Raw genomic sequence first — 23,267 nt, 5'->3', positions numbered from 1 at the left:
GCCGGTTTTATGAGTTCTTTCGACGACGACGAAGAACATATTCTCAACGAGTCCTTTACTCCTCCGTCTGATGAACTAATACAAGTTGGGAGAAAAACAGGATATCAACAGATAACCAATAAAGGTGCCATTTGAAGGGCAGATTGATTACAATGTAATTTAGTGCATAGAAAAAATCGCATTATTTCACATATACTAGTATGTCGTTTGTTATAATATTGATCTTTTTAGGGATAAATTACAGTAACATGGATAAGCCGAGAAAGACCTTAGCAGGTTTTGTACCTTTTAAATTATTATATATCAATCTCTAAGTCTTTAAGATTTAAAAGGTTTTGACGTTAAGGTTGTTGAAAAATCTTATAAACAGCTGCATTGGAATCAAAAGTGACATTTAAGGTGCCTTTTTGTCATAAAGCGCTTCATGTGTTTTTGTCTTAAACATCTTTGGCTTTCTAATAATTGGATTTGAGCGTTCTTGATAAAGGTAAATCCAGAAAAGCACTTCGGACGCACGAAATAAATCAATTATTATTTTCATTTCATAGCAAAGTACGAAACTTGTATCCGTTTTGTCGTCTTTTTTTTTACTAGGAAAACAATTTGACTTTTATATTTTTGTAATACAGAATGCATCAGTTGTGACATTAAACCAATAATAAGAAATCAGAGTTTTTTTATGTATTATACTGATGGTACACTTTCTGAGGTTTTTTGTTTTTTGTTTCATTTGAATTTTCAATCTAGTTTAAAAGACAAAGATGGTCCAAGCTAAATTTGGCACATTTTTTTAATTTTGTTTGCAATGCTCTTTAACTTGGTAAATTGATTTGTTCTTCCAGCTGTTTTGATTCGAGCGTCACTGTTGATTTTAATGTAAACAAAATGTGCGTCTGATAATCTAGATTTTTTCCTTGGTGACTTTTTTCATATTAAACTTTTGATGTCAATAATTTTGAAAATCAAGTTTATACAATACACTAAGTTTTGTATTAAACCTACGTTTAAAAGTTGAAACAAAGTTCAGGTACAATCCGACAAACATGGGATTTCAGGTACAATCAGACAAACATGGGATTTCAGTTACAATCAGACAAAAATGGGATTTTAGGTACAATCAGACAAACATGGGAGTAACACAATCAGAATAGCATCATTCAAAAAGAAGTGAGTACAGGGTAATGATGTAAACATTTCCTGCTTTACATGTGGTATCCGTTATGATTCCAAAAACATATCGACAATTAAGTCTTAAAGCCAGGAACATGACGAAACCGACAATAATGACAGACACGTGATACATCAACCAACCAACCAAACATTCGTGCTCGAATATTAAATTCGTTACATATAAACAGATCATAAATTGAATTTATTGAAAAAATTCAAACAAAAGTATCTTTTAAATTACGTCAATGTCACAGACTAGCAGTGGTATCAACGTTTCAGTTTTTCTTGTTTTTATAAGTCTCTTGTCTTCCAATTGTTAAAAAGATTTACGTTTATTTGCATTTTGAAACGTTGGACTTTGAGCTTTGTCTGCACTGCAGGCGATAATGATTACTCATAAGAAATGACCAATTTGCAATCGGGTTTTTTTATTATTGTTATCCTTTTTGAGAAGTGTTTTTTTTTTTTTTTTTTTTATTTGTAAGAACTTATGATAACCAAACAAAAGAGTTATTTACATTTTAGAATTGAGACAATTAAGACAATTTAATAAAAATAATTTAAAGAAATCATCAAATGTATAATTGAAGGATTTGCTATTGCTACAGTTATGGGCATTGTTGGTGCTTCGTCTATGCTAATTGCTCTTTACCAGTGCAAAAATCTTCTGCAAGAAAGCCAACACATTGGATTAAAGCAGCTAAGGAAGGTAATATATTCTAGTTCGATTCCAGTCTACTTTCGTATCATGTTGTCAGATGCAATACATATACTTAGAAAAAAAAATTTAGCAACAAAATATCTTCGGTTTCATATTTTCAAAAATAAACTATACTTCTAAAAATAACAATAAAAACATTATTGTAAAAAAATAAATAAACCATAAGGTTCAATGTTTGCTCGACAAAAACTTCATTATAAATTTTATTTCTGCAATTTTGGAAGTTTTTAATCTAATTTTTGTTCTAATTAAAGTATATGTTGTTATATAAAAGGTTAATATGAATAAAAGAAATGTGGAGGATACGTTAATGAGACAACAACCCGACGATCAAGATAACCAAAAGTCATCAAGAAGTCAATATACAGCCTTGAACAATTGATAGTCACGTGTCTGTACAATATGTTAAGCGGTTCAAATTCGTCTCAAGTCTGTAAGATTTGTGAAAAAACAGAAACAATCAAGAATAGGCGTCACTAAAAATAGAAATTTAGTATACCTTCATGAGACAGCAACCAGACAACACGAAAAACCAAAATAATTCTAATATCCACAAGTCACCATATGGTCTTCAACACTTAGAAAATATCCACAACACACTTTTCAGTTGGTGTGTATGGTTTTAATTGTTGAATAACACAGTTCAAATATATTCTAACTTTTAAAGATGGGAAAGGTTAGAGATAGATGCACATATAGCTTTTTAGAACAATTGGTACAACACATTTGCTATTCTGTTTATCGATTACTAAGTTGACATAAGAACGTCGTTACAACGTAGATAATGTCAACGGACAGATAAACCGCTTGATTCTAGATGTAGCGAATGACGATTACGTTTTGGACCTGGTTGAATTCCAAAGTAAAACAAAATATTTAAATCAGATATTTGTATAGATTATTTAACGACGATGAAAAGAACCAACAAACAAATTTTTTTTTTACATTGTATGTGCAATTTCATAGTTGGTTCTTAACAAACATGGATTCTTTGCCGAAAGTGATGAAAATACCCGGATCGGCTCTGACCAATATTTTTAACGATACAGCTGGGTTTTTGTTTATTTAAGGTAAGACCAAGAAGAAAGAAGAACAACAATCTACCACAGAGAATACCTATTACAAGTGTTCAAAATAAACTGTCCCAGGTCTAGGGGAATGGTTGGGCTCCCACTAACATGTGACCACGCCAAATTCTGTATGTGGCGATCCAAAGTCAGAAGCCTGTAATTCAGTGGTTGTCGTTTGTTGCTGTATACCATATATTTTTTGTACATAAACCGTCAGTTTTCTCTTTGAATTGTTTTACATTTGTTATTTCGGGCCGTTTTAAAGCTTGCTATGAGGTATGGGTTTTGCTCATTTTTGAAGGCTGTAACATATAGTTGCTAACTTCTACGCCATTTGGTCTCTGGTTTAGAAATGTCTGATTGACAATCATACCACATCTTCCTATTTTTATATTTATTCCACAACGCCAAACTGTGGATGACAAAACAGGGCTGTAAATGCATTATTCAACAAATTAGTGAAGAAATTTCTTACGAATCGTTTCTTATATTTTTGTTAAAGTCAAGGAAAAATGGCTACTTGACGTCCAAAAAAATATGACATGCATAAAATTGAGAATGGAAATAGGGAATGTGTCAAAGAGACAACAACCCGACCATAGAACAGACAACCGCAGAAGGTCACCAACAGGTCTTCAATGCAGCGAGAAATTCCCGCACCCGGAGGCGTCCTTCAGCTGGCCCCTAAACAAATATATATACTAGTTCAGTGATAATGAACGCCATACTAAACTCCAAATTGTACACAAGAAACTAAAATTAAAAATAATACAAGACTGACAAAGGCTAGAGGCTCCTGACTTGGGACAGGCGCAAAAATGCGGCGGGGTTAAACATGTTTATGAGATCTCAACCCTCCCCCTATACCTCTAGCCAATGTAGAAAAGTAAACGCATAACAATACGCACATTAAAATTCAGTTCAAGAGAAGTCCGAGTCTGATGTCAGAAGATGTAACCAAAGAAAATAAACAAAATGACAATAATACATAAATAACAACAGACTACTAGCAGTTAACTGACATGCCAGCTCCAGACTTCAATTAAACTGATTGAAAGATTATGTCTTCATCATATGAATATCAGGCACAATCCTTCCCGTTAGGGGTTTAGTATCATACCATCATAACATATATGAGAAGAACATAACCCGTGTCATGCCAACAACTGGTTTTTAAATAAATGTGTTTAGTGCCGATGCAAAGACCCTATAAGTGAATCAATATTAACGCCAAAATATGCAATCTTTAATGACCTGACAACAGTATCGTAACTATATCCCTTCTTAATAAGTCTATTTAAAGGTTTTGTTAGCTTCAGAGGTGAATACTGACATTTTTGTGCTTTATAAAGAATATTTCCATAAAAAATTGGATGTGAAATACCTGAACGTATAAGAAGTCTGCATGTTGAGCTATATTTACGAATGATGTCCTTATACCGATGATAAAATTTAGTAAATGTTTTGACTAGTTTGTGATATCGAAAACCCTGGTGTGATAATTTTTCAGTAATACATAAATTTCTCTCGTTAAAATCTAAAACATTGTTACATACACGAGCGAATCGTACAAGTTGAGATATATAAACACCGTAAGATGGTGACAAGGGAACGTCACCATCTAAAAATGGATAATTAACGATAGGAAATGAAAAATCATCTCTTTCATCATATATTTTAGTATTAAGATTTCCGTTAATGATATAGATATCAAGATCGAGGAAAGGGCAGTGGTCATTGTTAGTATTAGCTTTATTTAAAGTAAGTTCAACAGGATAAATTTCTTTAGTATACACACTGAAGTCGTCATTATTGAGAGCCAAAATATCATCCAAATATCTAAAAGTATTATTAAATTTGTGTATCAGATCAGGAACATATATACTGTTCCCAGATCAGATGTTGTTTCGATGGGTCTTTGCTGATTTTTGTCATAAATTGTAACTCATAGGAATACAAAAAAGGTCCGCAATAAGTGGTGCACAGTTAGTCCCCATTGGAATTCCGATAACCTGACGATATACGGAATCTCCAAAGCGAACAAAAATGTTATCTAGTAAAAATTCAAGGGCATATATAGTATCAAAGCATGTCCAATTGACATAGTTTTTTTGTTTATTGCTACTAAAAAATGACATAACATGTTACTGATAATAACCATCGTTCATACTACTTGTACTACACGATGCGTCAGATTGCAAAGAGTTTGCTTAAAAGGTAAACAGTTCTCCGATAGACAAGTCACCGGATACATTATTCTGACTCCCGACCAATCATTTACTTTTTACATCGGATGACCTTGAGGGCATTCCGGTGTATTGCTGTCGCCTAGATTTCCATTACGTAACTTTCGTGTTGGGATTGTAACCGAACTATAAACATGATAAATACGCGGACATTATCGAGTGCAAAATAACATTCCTTATCGCTTGTTATTAATTCATTTTTTCAATGGATACTCCTAAAAATATTTTTTTTAGAACATAAATTAATGATATGAAAATGTTTTGTCGTAAGAAATATATATATAAGTAAAAAATCTTTTAATATCTATGCACACGTACAGAAAATGTGTGTTAACGCATGCGGAAGAATATCTCAAGAACGTTTGCAATATCCCATGCAGAGTTATCGGTCCTCGCTCTCTCTCAAGGACCGATAACTCTGCATGGGAGATTGAAAGTTTGGCGGGAAAATATGAATGCCTACTCAAATCCAATCTATTAGAAAAATCGAATTATTACAGAAGAGTGTCCACCATGCACTTGCACTGCACTATTATTAATATAGTAGAATAGAATGATATACAAATGGATGAAAATTATGTATACATGTAACTGTAATATACAAATATTAATATAATATATAACAACAAACTAGAGTATACTGTATCACTTCAATATCATATTTATTACGGTGAGGTTGAATTCCCTGTCATTTATTTATCATCCACGCACGAACTTATCTAAGAAAAAAAAATATATCTGTACATTAACCTCACTTTCAGGTATAGAGATGTGATTTTTTTTTCTGAGACAAGTGCTTGTGACCATCCACAAGAACTTGCAGTCATCCGATGTTCACTACTTCAGTACTTTGATTAAACCTACTCTACTCCAAAATACCGCATGATCGGAGGAGAAGTAGCAGCCATTTCGAAGGCTTTGATTTCATCCAATTTAATGAAACAGTGAAAACAATAAAGAAACAAATTTCTTAACTTAGTATGATATGTATTTCTGACAAAAAATACAGCATAAGGACAAAAATGCTGTATGAAATATCTTTTAAAAAATGCTTATATTTTCCTCACTATCTAAAAAGTCATTGTAATGGAAACAACTTCATGAGAAGCTATACCAAAAGGGAAACATAAACTATACGTTTGTGATGTATGTCGCTGTCCTTATACCATTTAATAAAACTAAAGTCATAACGTTTCTGATATATACGACATCCATTTTAAGACGAACCATATGTCAAGCTCGAAATGAACTCGTTAGGGTTTGGGGGCAGAAAACATGTTTAACCCCGCCACATTCTTTATGTGCCTGCCCCAAGTCAGGAACCTATGGTTCAGTGGTAGTCGTTTGCTCATATCTGTCTGTCATATTTGTTTTTCGTAAATCGTTTTGATATAAATTAGGCCGTTATCTAATTATCTACACTTCATTTGAACTTTGGTGGATTGTTGTCTCATTGGCAATCATATCACATCTCTTTATTTTTATATCGAATATAGATAGTACAAACGATCAATTATCTACACTTACTGATGTGATCGATGTTAGAAAAACACTTCGTAAATCAACTTTATGTGCCTTTACTGGTTTTGAAAAGGCATACGGCACTATACAAAGAGATATTTCATTGTGCACATTAATAAACTTATAAAAGATTTTAGTTTCTTGTGTATAATTTGGAGTTTAGTATGATGTCCATTATCACTTAACTAGTATACATATTTGTTTAGTGGAAGGACGCCTCCGGGTGCGGGAGTTTCTCGCTGCATTGAAGACCCATTGGTGGCCTTCGGCTGTTGTCTGCTCTATGGTCGGGTTGTTGTCTCTTTGACACATTCCCCATTTCAATTCTCAATTTTATTAGAGACTGGTTTGATGTTAACGGTGGATTGAAACAAGGATGTCCTTTAACGCCAATGTTGTTCAAATTGTATGTTAATGATATTTCTTACATTTCTTAAGTCGTTTGACTATGGAATAAAAATATGCGATTAATATAATTTAATTGTAAGACAATAAATAAAGATAAGAGTACATTATAGAACCGATGTAGTTGTAAGTATAATGGTCCGATTATTATTAAGTTTTTTATTAGTAATATTTATCTTTGTCTCGTCTTAAACGAATATTTAGACTATAACATAACAACAAAAGCCGTTGCAGCTTAAGCAAATAAGAGCTTTATGGTTGGTAAAAGTTGAAACTTCTTGGTGATGTTTATTTTGATGTATTTGTGAATTTATGTGAGAGTTTGCTTTGCTTCGTCCTATAACAGATTATTGAGCAGGCATATGGGTTAAAAAACAATACTCTTGTATAAACTCAACACCGTTGAAATTAGGGTCTGTAATTTTTTTCTTGGAGTAGGAAATTATACACCAAATGCTGCAATTACTGAGTAACTTGGTGCTACATATATTTGGAAATAAACAGTGGAAGAGTATCAATCGTTTAGGTTAGATTTAATAATATAAACTCAAATCGATTAAATTCAAAAGTTTATAATTGGGCTGACAATGAGTATAAAACACACGTGTGTTAAAATCTGGAACTTATTAGTGACCAAACCGTATGTGAACTAAATTTAACCATTAACCGTGTCATGTAGAAAAATCTGACACTATTTGCTTTATATAAAATGTATATGTCAAAATTTATCGATAAGCATGTCGATCATTGGTATGCTGGTATTGTGTCTTCTTCACAAATAATACAAGATAGTTCTTGAGTTATAAATTCAGGGTGCTGAAGTTGAGTATCTTTTTTTTAATTTACCTCACAGTTTTCCCTTTATTTGTCTTTGTGCTATTATGTTCCTCTCGTATTACTCTTGACATGACTCTGTATTTGTGCATCCAGCTATCGTTTTTTTTTACTTTGTGCGTTCTTGGGACAAGTGCGTCCTGAGGTGCGATTCAGACAAAAGAGGTTTTCAAAGTATCGTTTTCATTTCTTTTACCCTTGTATTTTATATGTTACTTAAATTGTACTTGATCAGGCATATTGTTCAAATATACTGTATGTACTATCAACTAAAAAAAACTTTTTTTTTGTTGGCGTCTTTGTCAGATTTACTATCAACTATAATATTTTTGTTGTTGACATCTTTGTCAGATTTATTTGTTTGTTTGTTTGAATTTTTTAGTCAGTTGTGTTGTATATCTGTAATATATGTTAACACGGTTTGGGCTTCTAGATCCCAATTATTGTCGCGATGATTAACCAATTATGTCTGTTTTTGTTGCTTACTCAACTTTGTCAAAAAACAGAACTATAAACAACTGTCATACAAATGGGAGGTTTAGCTAGCTATAAAACAAGGTTTAGCCGACTATTTTCTTCGGAAAATGTCTGTACCAAGTCAGGAATATGACAGTGATTTTCCATTCGTTCCGTTGATTTATATTCTAACGTTCAATTTGTCAGGTTTTATGGACTTTCCCCTTTTTAATTTTCCTTGAAGTTAGGTATCTTTGTTAATACTTTTTAACATTCTGAAAGATGTCTATCGGGTACAGGTAGCAATAAGTTACGGAATTACAAGTTGCTAAAAGAAAGCTTGAACCTGAAAAGTAAGTGTAGAATTGCTCTTCCTTTTACTAACAGAAGTGCTTTTGTCAAATTTAGATGTGGTGGAGCCCCTCTGAGGATTGAAACGGGTAGAAATGAAGTGTAGGAAACAGAGTATGTTTTGAATGTGATTGTTTTTTGTTTTTTTTAAACGTCTTCTTTATGGCGATTTACATATCATTATTTTGGTTTTCAACTTTAGGGCTTATACTTTGTTTTTCTATTATACCATTTGCTTTATGTTGTAAAAAGTTTTAATGACAAAATCGCGCAAAACGTCTCTTATTTTGAAGGAATTAACATATATCGCATCTTTTCAGTAGGATTTGTATTTCAGATACATATTCATGTAAATGAATTATTGTAGTGGGATTTAAATTGAGATTTACACACTAGAGGGCAATTGTTGAAGTTATTGAAGCGTTCCCTCTCCGACAATTCTTGAAGAGGTAGATGCAAAATCTTAGATACATACATGCTTTCAAAACCTGAATAGGACGTGTATTTTTAGGGGAGTTAAACGTTGTGATAAGAACGAAACAATTTTGTAAACCAATTGTGAAGGTTTTTTTTTTCCAACAATAGAAAAACAATCGATTGATTGATTACGTCTTCAGTGCGTAATGGTCCAGGGACAAATATTTGAAGCATGCTCAATTAGGAGATATACCTTTATAAAGTGGAAGAAATGACTGAACATCCATCCAGTAACATAATTTTTGGAATATTTATTCTGATACGATAAAAACAGGTATCCAACCAAAATTCCAGTTTCTCCTTTAACACACTGGGCAGGGTCTCTATGAAAGAGAGGAAAACGAGGACATGGTATCCCCTAAACAATATTTTTAGATATGTGCGAACTATATTTATCTGTATTTAGGTTTTGGTATTTCTAGAAATTTGAAATAATTTCATAAAAAATTTATCAATATCGCCTCTTTGTTTATTGATCGATCTATACAAATTTATTTCCATTTGTAGCTCCCCTCGGACATTCCACCATTTACCTCAAGTTTAGGGACCCTTGCTTTTTTTAAGAATTTGACCTGTGGTAGGGTATAATATGGGATTAGTGTTACTTTGAAGTCCATGTGTGATAATTTGTTGTGTATGCATTTTATTCAGATTTATTGGGGAATTTTAGGGTCATTGATATCAAATTTTGTTTTATTCTTTCATTATTTATAGTCAAAGGAGGCGAATAACAACTTCTGAGATGGAAGTTAGAGCACTGGTATAAGCTCCTCCCATTCTTTGCTTTCCTATGACAAGCGATCAACGACGGGATTGGACAGTGCAATAACTAAAATATCAGTTAATGCACTCCTCTGAAAATAACAGAAGTTAACTAAGTCGAAGATCAAAGGAAAAATGAACATTCATGTTACAATATGCCTATATAGAATGTCTCTCCATTTAGGTAACATTTTTTAACATTTATAAATGTTCATTGAACTTGTTAAGAGATGATACTTTAATAAAACAATGATTTTATTAATCGAATAAGGTGTGACGTCGGCGCCCAACAAATCCGCTAAGATATAACGAACAACTCATTACGATGTTCCTTACTTAGAACTCGCACACTATAAAATAATATTATCTTAAAAACATGGGTGTGAAATTGCGGTTTTCTTTAATCTATACAAGTAAAACTAAACTTCCACAATGATTCAATATTCCGTCATATAGTGATATGAAGGTTTTGACCTTTTAGAAATAAAAATATTGAAATCATTAAATCTCTGCATGACGTCAGTCCAAATATGCGTATGTTTAACCATGGAAGTATTATATTGACAATGAAATTCTTCCATGGTTTAACCAACTTTGGTATGTCAACTCCAAAAGAAGGAACCGGTGGGAAATTGAAGAAAGAAAACACAACAGTAGAAAAGGAAAAGTCGTCCTATTTAATATTTTGTTCTAAAATGGACGAACATCACATTATTTTTAACTTGTATCGATGTGCAACTGAGTAAGGCTTATAGAGCTATTTACCAGATTAAACCGTTATTGATTTTTGAAAATACTTGAATTTCTATAGTTGTTCCAACACTTTTTGCAATGCATCATTCTCTTGTTTGTCAGATGTATCGAATGATCCTTGATAGCAGTCATAAATACGTTGTACTGGTATGTCGTATAACTGATTATAAGCAACAGTATGAAGTTTTATTTAAATTTAAGAAAAATAATTTGTAATGTACAAAATTTTAAACAGATGAACAGGACATATCCTTTTCTAAAAAAATAATGCTAGTACACAAATAACTTGATCTGACGATTTTATATGTATCTTAAGTCAAAAACGAATGGTAAAAGATTACTTTTTTTAATTGTTCGATGTTGATCTTATATTTTCTATACCGATTTAACCTTAATATTTGATATGACAAAACATGATTAAAATTGTATGACGTGCCAATAAATAGCGCAGCGAATTTAATTACATGTTTTAAATGTTGACTGAATTGAAAGTGCCAAGGAATCATCTGGTTACGTAATCTATCTTGACGGCCGTATTAACAAAGTTACAAAGATTTTTATTCTTTCCTTCATATGTAGAAATCTGAAGTAGACGTATTAAATTATTCAAAATTAATCAATGTCCTTTATCAGTCATCATTTACATGCAGTTTCAAAGAGTTCGATTTACATATACAATCTTGTTGTCCACTGTTTTTCTTTCTGCATGTATGTTTTAGTTGTTCATACACGAGAGACAACGGAATCGAAATTCTCTATTAGAAAAAGTCTTTGTGACTGTTAAATGATCCCCAATTATGTATTTTTCCCACTTTGTTGATACAGATATACTCGGTTGTCGAAGCATAGTCTGTGAGACATGCTATACAACCTTGTTAAAAAAAACGTTTATCTTGTAACATTGCACTGAAAAACATGACTGATATCAGAGACATATAATACAATTATATGTCTCTGCTGATATGAAGTTGGTGCATTTCCATAAAATAATGAGGAAGTAAGATATTTTCGGTTTATACAAATCCGGGCATTTCGTGTTATGTATAAAACAATCATTTCTAGTGACTCTTAAAATATAGAAAGTTTTTGTGTGTATGAAATAAGAATGTGAATAATTTTTTTCCTTGTGGTATTGTTTTACTAACGCAACTACATGAGAGCTTTTTTTGTCATTAAATCGAAAATTACATGACACCTAGAAACAACACGTATAATTGAGAGAAACAAAATTAAAATCAATGTTATGCAGTCTCTTCTGGATGATAACACAATGTTGACTGCTGTACCCCTATTTTTGACATTTTTACCTATTGTGTCTGTTTGTTTTGTTCACGCATCGTTGTCAATATAATGGAATTTGATGCGACTGTCATACAAGTGAGAGGTTTAGCTAGCTATAAAACCAGGTTCAATCCACCATTTTCTACATAAGAAAATGCCTGTACCGAGTCAGGAATATGACAGTTGTTATCCATTCGTTTGATGTGTTTGAGCTTTTGATTTTGCCATTTGATTAGGGACTTTCCTTTTTGAATTTTCCTCGGTGTTCAGTATTTTTGTGATTTTACTGGACTAAAGTTCGTTACAAGGAATATCAAATATATTCCTGCTACAAAATTTCCATGAAATAGGTGAAAATGAGCTAAAGCTGAACTCCTATTGAGCATTTACGAGGTCAAAGATTAACTGAAATACAGCGGTAATAATTTCGGAATTTACTTAGGACTTAAAAGGGAAGGAAATACCAAAGAAGTAATAAAAACAAACAAACAAACAACAGCCCACATGGACAGGTAACCACGAATCTCACTGAAAATCAAAACAAGTGAGGTCGTCTGGAAAGGTTTCTGCTTCATTAGTGGCACCCGTCATGTCGCTCATGTCAATGAAACAGCAACCAAACGACATACGGTCTTTAACAATTCACAAGTGTCTGCATAGTATGTCAAACTCTGCATCGCCGGGGTTTAAAAGGCTTAATTGTTTTGTCCCAATATAATCCTGGCTTTTGGGGAATATTAACATCGTGAAACAATCGATTCTGGGTAATATTTTCAAAAGCGTACACCAAAACGTTGTGATTGGTTTCAAACGTACTAACAAATGGAAATTCAACAAATGACGTAACGTTATTTTCATTTTGGTGTACAATGAGATTAACCATAGTCCTTTAAATTCTGAAAAGGCGAATCTTGCTGACTTTTAAATTCTCTTCGTGTTTAGCTCTTGCAACATTACAGATGTGATGCTGAAAATCGATCTTGATTTGCATTTTACGAGCATTGATTGACAAAGCCTTTGGGATTTATTAAAATTTTCTGACAATATTATCCAAAATCATCATTATCTTGATTCTCTAATTTTTAAAGTTTTATGTACTGTATAAGCCATAAAATTGAAAACCCTAAGGAATAATATATAATAGCATTTACTTAAGTAAGTGGTTTTTGGTGAAAGCTTTGTTTCTGGCCGATGGAATGGACGGACAGGCTTTTTAAATATATTTTCTCGCAGTGAGCTTTATGGTATATAATATGAGGTATCTCGTTTATGAACAACACCTGTTATGTGAAAAAGCTCCACTTCAAATGTTTTAACGGATAGTTGTAGTTTAGCCTTTTGTTAAAAAGACATTAAAAATTACTTTTAAAATCTTTAAATGTTGTCAATTGAAAACAGTTTAGCTTTTGTCAATTTTCATTCAGGTAGAAACTGTTATAAAGAATCAGTCTAAGTTATTCCACGGCATTATTGGAAACGAATTCTAAATTAGTTGAAAACTATAAATCAATTTGCAATCTGAAGTTGTAGCACAGCAGGCGTTTAATAACAAGCGAACTCTGAATCGAGCAATTGGAGAACGACATATATTTAAGTGTAAAACAGACGTTTTTATCAATTTTATACTTTGGGTGAACAAATGAATCTAGGCAGCATTTTAATCGTATATACAACGTTTAAAATGTTGAATTCAAAACAACTCGTTACCAAGTAAATAAATTAAAATATCGATTTAAGTGATGTCAACATTTTAATAAATTATCATTTGTTTGGTAAATGTCTAAAACTGTATGATATGTAAGTCAAATAGTTACTTATGTTGTAAATTTAAACTGTAGGATATGAATAGGACTTTTGTCGTCAAATTCAATAGTGAACTGTCGGACATTTACATATATAACATAATCACTTGTTTGAAAAGTTGAAAATTTATCCGTGTACAAGCAATAAATTTTTAAATTCATTACATTAAAGATTAAAAAGATTTTAATTTGCACATGAGATTATTTTGTGTAATTTAGTTAACATACAAGACCCTCCAATATTTGCAGATTTCTTTAACCTGATTAATTGGCTTAAATATTGGTCCAATTTATAAAACTAAGTCCAAACTTTTACATATAGAATCTTACTAAATTAAAATTAATCGGTTTAATCTTTAATGAAGAGTTATAATATACTTAACCCAAAATATATTTGGGTTAGTACTTGTGCTCTAGTATTCCAGATAAAAACGTTTAAGTCAGATGTCGTATTATTAGGACGGTTATTTCTATTCAACATGGCACGATCATGTTTGATCAGCAAAAGAAAAAATACAACAATTGTATGTAACTTCTTTCAAAATTATAAATCATATTCAGAGTGATTTTTCTCTAAATATCTGAAGTATCGCTAAACCTTAAAATACGAATAACTGAACATATAGAAATGGGGCGTAATTGTGTACTGATCCAATATGAACAAACCTACACAATATGGAAAACTCTGAACAGTCCCTCTCTTTAAAAAACAAACTATGAAACAAGTTAAATAAAGTGACATACGGTAGAACGGACTCTCGAGATAAAAAACACAAGACAAATATTTGTATTGGACAGAACAGACTCTCGGGATTGTCTCATCGGCAATCATACCACATCTCCTTATTTTTACTATGAGATAATACAAGAAATCTCAAGTAGATCACTACCTTAACAAAGGAGAAAAGATTCTTGGACATATCAGTAAGCGAACTATGACATTACTGTGAAAATAACTATAGGCTCTCAAGAGCCTGTGTCGCTCACCTGACTCTACTTTGGTTTTAGAAATCATGTAAAGATAGATAAAAATCATAACAGATACCCAAATAATGATTGAGGCCAAATTTTGATTAATATTGGTCCCGTTATTTAATAAAATATCATGGTGGCCATCTTGAACAGTAAATCGGCAACAAAGTAGCAACACTTGGTCAGCACTATATAAGGAACATTCATGCTATGTTTGGTTTCATTCCATTCAGTGGTACTCTAAAAGAAGACATTTGTATGTAATTCCCATAGGGTCCTATGTTAAACTAAGCCCCCTCCCCCCCCCCCCCCCCCCCCCCCCTTAGTGGCCATCTTGGATGATGGATCGACTGCAAAGTAACAACACTTGGTCAGCAACTCATAAGGAACATTCATGCCATGTTTGGTTCAATTCCATTCAGTGGTTCTCTAAAAGAAGACAATTGTATGTATTTCCCATAGGGTCCTATGTTAAACTAAGTCCCCCGCTGTCGGCCATCTTGGATGATGGATCGGCTGCAAAGTAACAACACTTGGTCAACATCTCATAAGGAACATTCATGCCATGTTTGGTTCCATTCCATTTATTGGTTCTCTAAAAGAAGACATTTTTATGTATTTCCCAAAGGGTCCTATGTAAAACTAAGTCCCCCGCTGGCGGCCATCTTGGATGATGGATCGGCTACAAAGTAACAACACTTGGTCGGCATCTCATAAGGAACATTCATGCCATGTTTGGTTTCATTCCATTCAGTGGTTCTCTAAAAGAAGACATTTGTATGTATTTCCCATAGGTCCTTTGTTAAACTAAGTCCCCTGCTGTCGGCCATCTTGGATAATGGACCGACTGCAAAGTAACAACACTTGGTCAGCACCTCAAGAGAACATTCATGCCATGTTTGGTTTCATTCCATTCAGTGGTTCTCTAAAAGAAGACATTTGTATGTATTTCCCATAGGGTCCTACGTTAAACTAAGTCCCCCGCTGGCGGCCATCTTGGATGATGGATCGGCTACAAAGTAACAACACTTGGTCAGCACCTCATAAGGAACATTCATGCCATGTTTGGTTTCATTCCATTCAGTGGTTCTCTAAAAGAAGACATTTGTATGTATTTCCCATAGGGTCCTATGTTAAACTAAGTCCCCCGCTGGCGGCCATCTTGGATGATGGACCGACTGCAAAGTAACAACACTTGGTCAGCATCTCATAAGGAACATTCATGCCATGTTTGGTTTCATTCCATTCAGTGGTTCTCTAAAAGAAGACATTTTTATGTATTTCCCATAGGGTCCTATGTTAAACTAAGTCCCCCGCTGGCGGCCATCTTGGATGATGGATCGGCTACAAAGTAACAACACTTGGTCAGCACCTCATAAGGAACATTCATGCCATGTTTGGTTTCATTCCATTCAGTGGTTCTCTAAAAGAAGACATTTGTATGTATTTCCCATAGGGTCCTATGTTAAACTAAGTTCCCCGCTGGCGGCCATCTTGGATGATGGATCGGCTACAAAGTAACAACACTTGGTGAGCACCTCATAAGGAACATTCATGCCATGTTTGGTTTTATTCCATTCAGTGGTTCTCTAAAAGAAGTCATTTGTATGCATTTCCCATAGGGTCCTATGTTAAACTAAGTCCCCCGCTGGCGGCCATCTTGGATGATGGATCGGCTACAAAGTAACAACACTTGGTCAGCACCTCATAAGGAACATTCATGCCATGTTTGGTTTCATTCCATTCAGTGGTTCTCTAGAAGAAGTTCAAAATGTTAAAAGTTAACGCCGACGACGGACGACGCCGGACGACGGACGACGCCGGACGACGGACGACGGACGCCAAGTGATGAGAAAAGCTCACTTGGCCCTTCGGGCCAGGTGAGCTAAAAAGGACTTCCAACCAGACCCGTAACAGAACTAATAAAAAAAACACAGGTACCCTAAGCAGATCAGTTACAAAACTAATAAACAAATCGCAGAGACCCTGAAGCAGAGCAGATATTGAAATGAAAAGGAAAAAAAGGGACCTCAGTAAATCAGTTACCGAACTTATGAACAAATCACATGGACCCTCAGCAAATCAGTAATCGAACTAATGAACAAATCACAGGTACACTCAGCAGACTAGTTACCAAACTAATGGACAAATAACAGGACCCTCAGCAGATCAGCTGCCGAACTAATGAACAAATCAAAGGACCCTCAAGCAAATCAGTAACCGAACTCATGAACAAATCACAGGGACCCCAGCTGGTGAGTAACCGAACACTAACCACTAATGAACAAATAACAGGACCCTCAGCAGATCAGTTACCGAACTAATGAACAAATCAAAGCTCCTCAGCAGACCAGTTACCAAACTAATGAACAAATCAAAGGCTCCTCAGCAAACCAGTTACCAAACTAATGAACAAATCAAAGGCTCCTCAACAGACCAGTTACCGAACTAATGAACAAATCAAAGGCTCCTCAGCAAACCAGTTACCAAACTAATGAACAAATCACAGATACCATAAAGCAGACCAGGAAACGAACTGTATTACACGGAAAGCAGTTTATAAAAGGACTAAATGACAAAATATTCCCAGACTGTTTTGTCAGTTTAAGCTCCATCGTAAAACACGAATAAAAACAATTGAGAGAAAATACTAATTTTTTTACATGTTCCAAGTATTTCCCCTATCATATATATCATAACCGTCTTTGAACTGGTAGGCGTTTCTGTTAAAAATGTGTAGTACAACGCTGAAAACTTGATTCGTTTTTCGTTTATACAACATGAGTATTTCCAATAAAAACAAATCATATGCTGCAGTAAGAACAACGCCTCATATAAACTATCAAACTTCATTAGCGCATTGAAAAGGACTTGTTGCTTGTTATTTTCATGGAAGTTTTATATGGATCAGTGGGTTTGTTTTTTTTCTTGCTTTAAAAAGTTTTTTATATATATGAATTGGTTTTAGCTTAATTCTCAAGTTATATATTATATAAAAAATACAATAAAACGCATAATTGGATGTTTTAACGTTTTTGTAAATAATTTAACGGCTAAATGAACTGTTTCATTTTTTATTCATACACCATGTAGGGTATTTGAAAATATTGAATGTAAAATATAATGTCAATGAATTAATATTCAGGCATTCAGATTTATTAGGTTTAAAAATCTCTTACGATACATTCTTTTGATATATAATTGAAAACCCATCTCTTCTAATCTTTCAAAGCAATTATGCCTTTGAGTACATGTCATGAATAACATAAATGTTTACAAGGTCTTGATGGCCTGATAAATGTACAAATATCTGATTTTACCCATTCAAGCTAAACAAGACGTTTCTGCTACATGTACAAACATCTGATTTTATCAAACCAAGCAAAACCAGACTTTAATGCTAAATGTAAATACATATTTGCCAATCTAAGCTATCTAAATGTACAAAAATCTGATTTTATCCATCCTAGCGATTCAAGACTGTACTGCTAATTGTACAAACATCGGTTTTTATCTTCCCACACAAACCAGAATTATCAACTAAATGTACAAATTCTGAGTTTACCCATTTAAGTGAATCAAACCAGAATTTATTGCTAAATGTACAAACAATCAATATAAAAATAAGGAGATGTGGTATGATTGCCAATGAGACAACTATCCACCAATCAATGCTTGCCCATCCAAGATAAACCAGTATTTTTTATGTTACTGTTATTTATAAATATTTTTACGAATTATTATCGTTATCACTTCTACTGGTATTCTATGATAATACCAATTCTATACAATTGTATAATACGTTTCCCACCCTTTTAATAGAGCAAAATTGATTATACACAGTAGAGACCAAAATCTTTAATACCAGTTGCAAGCATCAAACCAAATAGGACCTTTTGCGAGTAAGACAATGTTGTCTTAGGTCAACTTTGACCGAAGGAATTGCAATTTTAGTTTTCATGCAATAACGTAATTGTAAGTAATTTTAAAGGTGGAAGGTATCCTTAAGGACAGGCATATTAAAGCAATATACCATCAATATACAGTTCTCTATAAAACATCAATTAGATCACAGGCGCTCGGGGGAATGGATTCCCCTTTTTCTATATATAAAACTTATTGCTATATTTTTTTATTTCTAGTAAATATTCCTTAATATTTTAACTTCTTTCCACTTATCTAATGTGTTTGCTCCTGTCCATACGATTTTATAATAACAGTAGTTGTAGCTTTTATATGATGCCCCTCTATTCTTATTATCCACCTACATTAAATAAGTGAAAATAATTTAAAATATTAAGGAATATTTACCAAAAAAAATAGTAAAATAACTTTTTTAAATATAAAGAAAAAGGAGTTCCACTTTCCAAGCGCCTGTGAATTAGATGAATTATAAATCAAAATCAAACTGTTGGTCTTGAGAACAAAGTCGAATTATGAATATTTCAATTTATTATCGCATCGTATTTACTGCCCTAAGTAAGTTTATGATTTGTAGTTCTGACTATTTGCTCCCTGGTATATCAACTAAAATTACATGTATATATAATTATGGAATCAAAACTCTCTTTGGCAAGGATTTTTCGTCACAATATTCAAACAAGTCAATTTCATACCACAAATAACACTTTTTCATTTGTTCAGCAAACCTAATCTTCAATGGCGATTTTGAATGCTTCTTCTTAAAAATTATAATACATTTCTCCATTTATTGTTTATTTTTTGTCTTTTGGAGTTTTCTTCTCCTTTTCCTTTCGGCCAGACTTTTTACCAGACGAATTGTCTTTGTCCTTTTTGTTTTTTCTTTTGCCAAATATTATGGCCATGGTTGATTTCTTTGGTCTGCCATCACCTTTCTGTGATTCGGGAGTGGGAACTATAACTCCACGGCGATATGATGACGTTTTCTGGTCAGCTAACTGTGCCATGATATTGGCCAATGTAGCCTGTTGTACGTTTGTAAGTTTTTTTGGTGGTGGCTTTTTGAACGTTGCAAACCGTTTATTTGCTGACAAGTCTAAGAGCGCAAGTGATCCTCGGAAATTCAATGAAGACGGCGGAGTAAGCTTCCCTCTGTTGGTGATATTGCCGTCAATGTTGGTCATATATTCTTGCTCAAGATCGTCCATATATCTAACGGATTTTGTTTTTGATATATCAGGTTTCTGAGCAATGAAAACTGTATTACGGCGTGGCGTGTCATCTGCACATGATATTCTAATTTCTGGTACAGACCGGGATAAAGTCTGAGAATGTTGGAGAGAATTCATAATACGACTTCGCCCGCTAATCGCAGCATGCTCAAAATCGCTCATTCTTCTTTTGGCCTCTTGTCTTTCTTTTGCCTTTTTGCCGACTTCTGTCCAGTCTTCACCATTCCTGAATGTAAACCTGTCTGTTTGTCCCAAGCTTGCATTGCCTTCTTCTTGGAGTATTTTAGCTATGTTATGATAACCAAGTCTTTTGGCATGTAAGTAAGGAGTTAGACCTAACTTATCGTGGACGTCTACAGACAAGCGGTATCTACGACATTCTCTACATAAAACTGATACTATTTCTTCATTACCTGACTGGCAAGAATGATGTAAAGGGGTCATTCCGTTACAGTCCTTCTCCAAAATATCGATTTCTCCTAAGAAGGTATCGAGAAGTAACTGTAATTCTGAGGATCTGCCTAAAATACAAGCCCATGCCAAAACAGATCTACCATGTCTTTCATCTCTAAATGCTGGATTTGCGTTTCTTTTGATGAGAAACCTAAACATTTTCCCTCTATTTTCTTGATCTTGTATATGAAGAGCAGCAATCAACACGTTGTAACCATAGTCATTCAGAATATTAACATTTAATCCTTTGTCTAACATTAATTTCACTTTTCTGAACCTGCATTTGTATACAGAATTGAATAGATTGTTTCCCATGCATCTTTTCAAATGATCATTCTCTACATTCCATTTAGATTTGACCTGAGGCTGAGGTTTGGCAGGAAAGATATCCTCTTCCATTTCATTCAAATCCAACGAATTTTCCATTTGATGGACTAAAGATTTTACTTGTATAGTAGTTTCCTCGCGCAGCACCATTTCGGAAAATCTTTTTTTTTCTCGAAAATATCACTTCAATAAGTTGCAGACAAAAAGTAGAAAAGAACGTTAATAATTGATGCGTTTTAAAATTCCATATTGATCACTTCAAGTGAAAAGTATATTTCTCGTCAGATTTAAAACATGCCAACTGATCTACTGAATACACGAACATATGTGAAATATCTTTTCATAAGTTATTAAAATTCAACAATTAAATTTTAAATTCCAACACAATACCTTATAAAATCCTCCCTGGCTTCAACGATTAAGTGATCAAAACATGGCTAACATTTCTTGATAAAGCTGATGTTTTATATTCAATAAAGTAATCCAATTCATTCCACGTGTTGTATCCAATGACAGAGTGAAATAAATTCTCGTGAACTTTGATCAACGAAATAATACTTCCATGTTTCCAAACAACATATCGTGTTTTTAATTTTAATATTTTGTTTATCCACAGGGTAAAATTACATCCGAGAGCCGTTTAAATTTTAACCATTTAAATATTTAAATGATCCGTCAACGATTGTCCGATTTAAAGATGGAAAATCAAAATGTATATTACTGTAGGAAAAGGTGAAACAATTTTGACAGTGTGATAAATCTACCGTGAATTTCGTCATTAATCAAAGATTTATATAGTAAGATCTTTGCTTTAAGCAATACGTACGCAATTATGAAACCAATAAAAATATTCTCTCATACGTCAATCGTTTATGCTTTTAAAAGTCTATCAAGTAACAATTTCATGAAAGATCATCAATGAAAGAGGCAAACTTTAAATTGAAGCCCTTCGAAAAACCTGATAAATGAATCTAATAATGTGAAATGTTATTTGCTTTTAATGCTTTATCCAACATTTTGTTTAAGATTCATTAGGTGATATGTCAATAAGTGTTGTCAAGAATCAAAGGTAATCCAGGTACAACATCACCGAGTTTCTTGGGAAAATTTTCATTTTAATATAAAACACTGCTTTATTAACTTATAATTGGATTTAAAATCAACATAAAAAGAAAATTAAATACCACAGCCATGTATGTTGCCACGCAGTTCTTGTGTATGTATGTAATATGTAAGTAAAGATGAAGAGGTTTCCGTCAATGACAATATCAAATGGGAATACATAAATCTAAAACAGCCATGTAATTCTCGTAACGGAGATTTTCGCCTAATCCTGCAACACTTAATAGTCTTTTGTGACGTCTTCTTTCGTATATTAAACAGTTTCGAAAACAATTTTATGTTTCGTTTGATAAATAAAGAAGTTAAAAAATAAAAAGAAATGTGAATTAAAGGAGATGTAAGGTACACTTCACCTAAACGTCGGTAAATTTTTTACGTCAATATACAGTCCTCAACAATATAAAAGAGAGTATAGATATTTAGTCACAATGGCTTCTCCCATCCGGCAGCAAAATCCATGTTAAAGAGAGGCGTCCGTTTATTTTGACGGAATGAATAAATACGCAACCATGTCCGGTCGGAATGTGGACGTAAATTTGAGGTTGCTGTCCTTTACCGCCAATTCTTATTGGTATATGATTTTCGCCAGATTTTATGTTTGGAATAAACTGGCTACTTGGTACATATGAAAGAGCGGAGAAATAAGGTATCGTATATGCAGATGAACAGTGCATTACTGTTTTAATTGGAGTACATATATGTTTCGTACAGTCTTTAGAAGCATAATTCAGAGAAGAAAAGAAACATTTATCGTTGATAAATTCCAGAGGTATGAAAAAGAAAACGAAGACGTAGAGCTCATGTTTGTGTGTCAAGTTACAGATTTCCGTCTTTAATCTAATTATGTCCTCTCATTTAATTGTATGGATGCTTTATGTGTATCCGTTTCAAATGTGATATAATGCAACTTTGAATGAGTTTAAACTGTTGGATATTAAAGCTTGCACCACACTGATAAAAGAAGGGGTTGTTGGGAGTCATTGCTTTCATAATAAAATTTGTTTTCATTTAAAAAATCAAAGAGCTGATAGCTCTGAGGTGGAAGAAGATGCATAAAAGGTAACTTGAATTACCGTGAAAGCAGCCCACACCAACCCAGCCTGCTCTGTCCCATTATTGCTTTCGACGTATTTTTTTCTTCCAAAAATAATATTCTTTTATAATACTCATGTCTCAACCAAAACTGACTATACTAAACATAAAAATCTACAAATGCTGTCGATTCAAATTAAATTTTCTATAATTCCATACATTCGTCTCAGCATGGTCAACTTGATGCAAGCAATTATACCAGTGATTAGGTTTCACTTGAAAGTTTTTCTGTCAAAGGTAGATAGTTCACTTTGGGTATTCCGAACTCCTTCCTATAAAAAAAAATGGCCACATCATTT

The 23,267-nt window shown here is 33.3% G+C and overlaps 1 protein-coding gene across 1 annotated transcript; it reads right to left on the bottom strand.

Annotated features, from left to right (window-relative positions):
* Nucleotides 1-19,255: 19,255 nt before the first annotated feature.
* LOC127707948 (uncharacterized) lies at nt 19,256-21,484 on the bottom strand. Its single transcript, XM_052212707.1, has one exon. It carries the CDS (start codon nt 20,902-20,904, stop codon nt 19,537-19,539), a length of 1,368 nt encoding a protein of 455 aa, XP_052068667.1. The 5' UTR covers nt 20,905-21,484; the 3' UTR covers nt 19,256-19,536.
* Nucleotides 21,485-23,267: the final 1,783 nt, after the last annotated feature.

Source organism: Mytilus californianus, unplaced genomic scaffold (assembly GCF_021869535.1).
Source record: "Mytilus californianus isolate M0D057914Y unplaced genomic scaffold, xbMytCali1.0.p SCAF_7, whole genome shotgun sequence".
Classification (NCBI taxonomy): domain Eukaryota; kingdom Metazoa; phylum Mollusca; class Bivalvia; order Mytilida; family Mytilidae; genus Mytilus; species Mytilus californianus.
The sequence above is the reverse complement of the archived record's forward strand: the minus strand, read 5'-3'. Positions and strand labels throughout refer to the sequence as shown.

What these genes read in the sequence shown, in the direction of transcription:
- LOC127707948 (XM_052212707.1), bottom strand. Translation starts at nt 20,904, where the DNA reads ATGGTGCTGCGCGAGGAAACTACTATACAAGTAAAATCTTTAGTCCAT.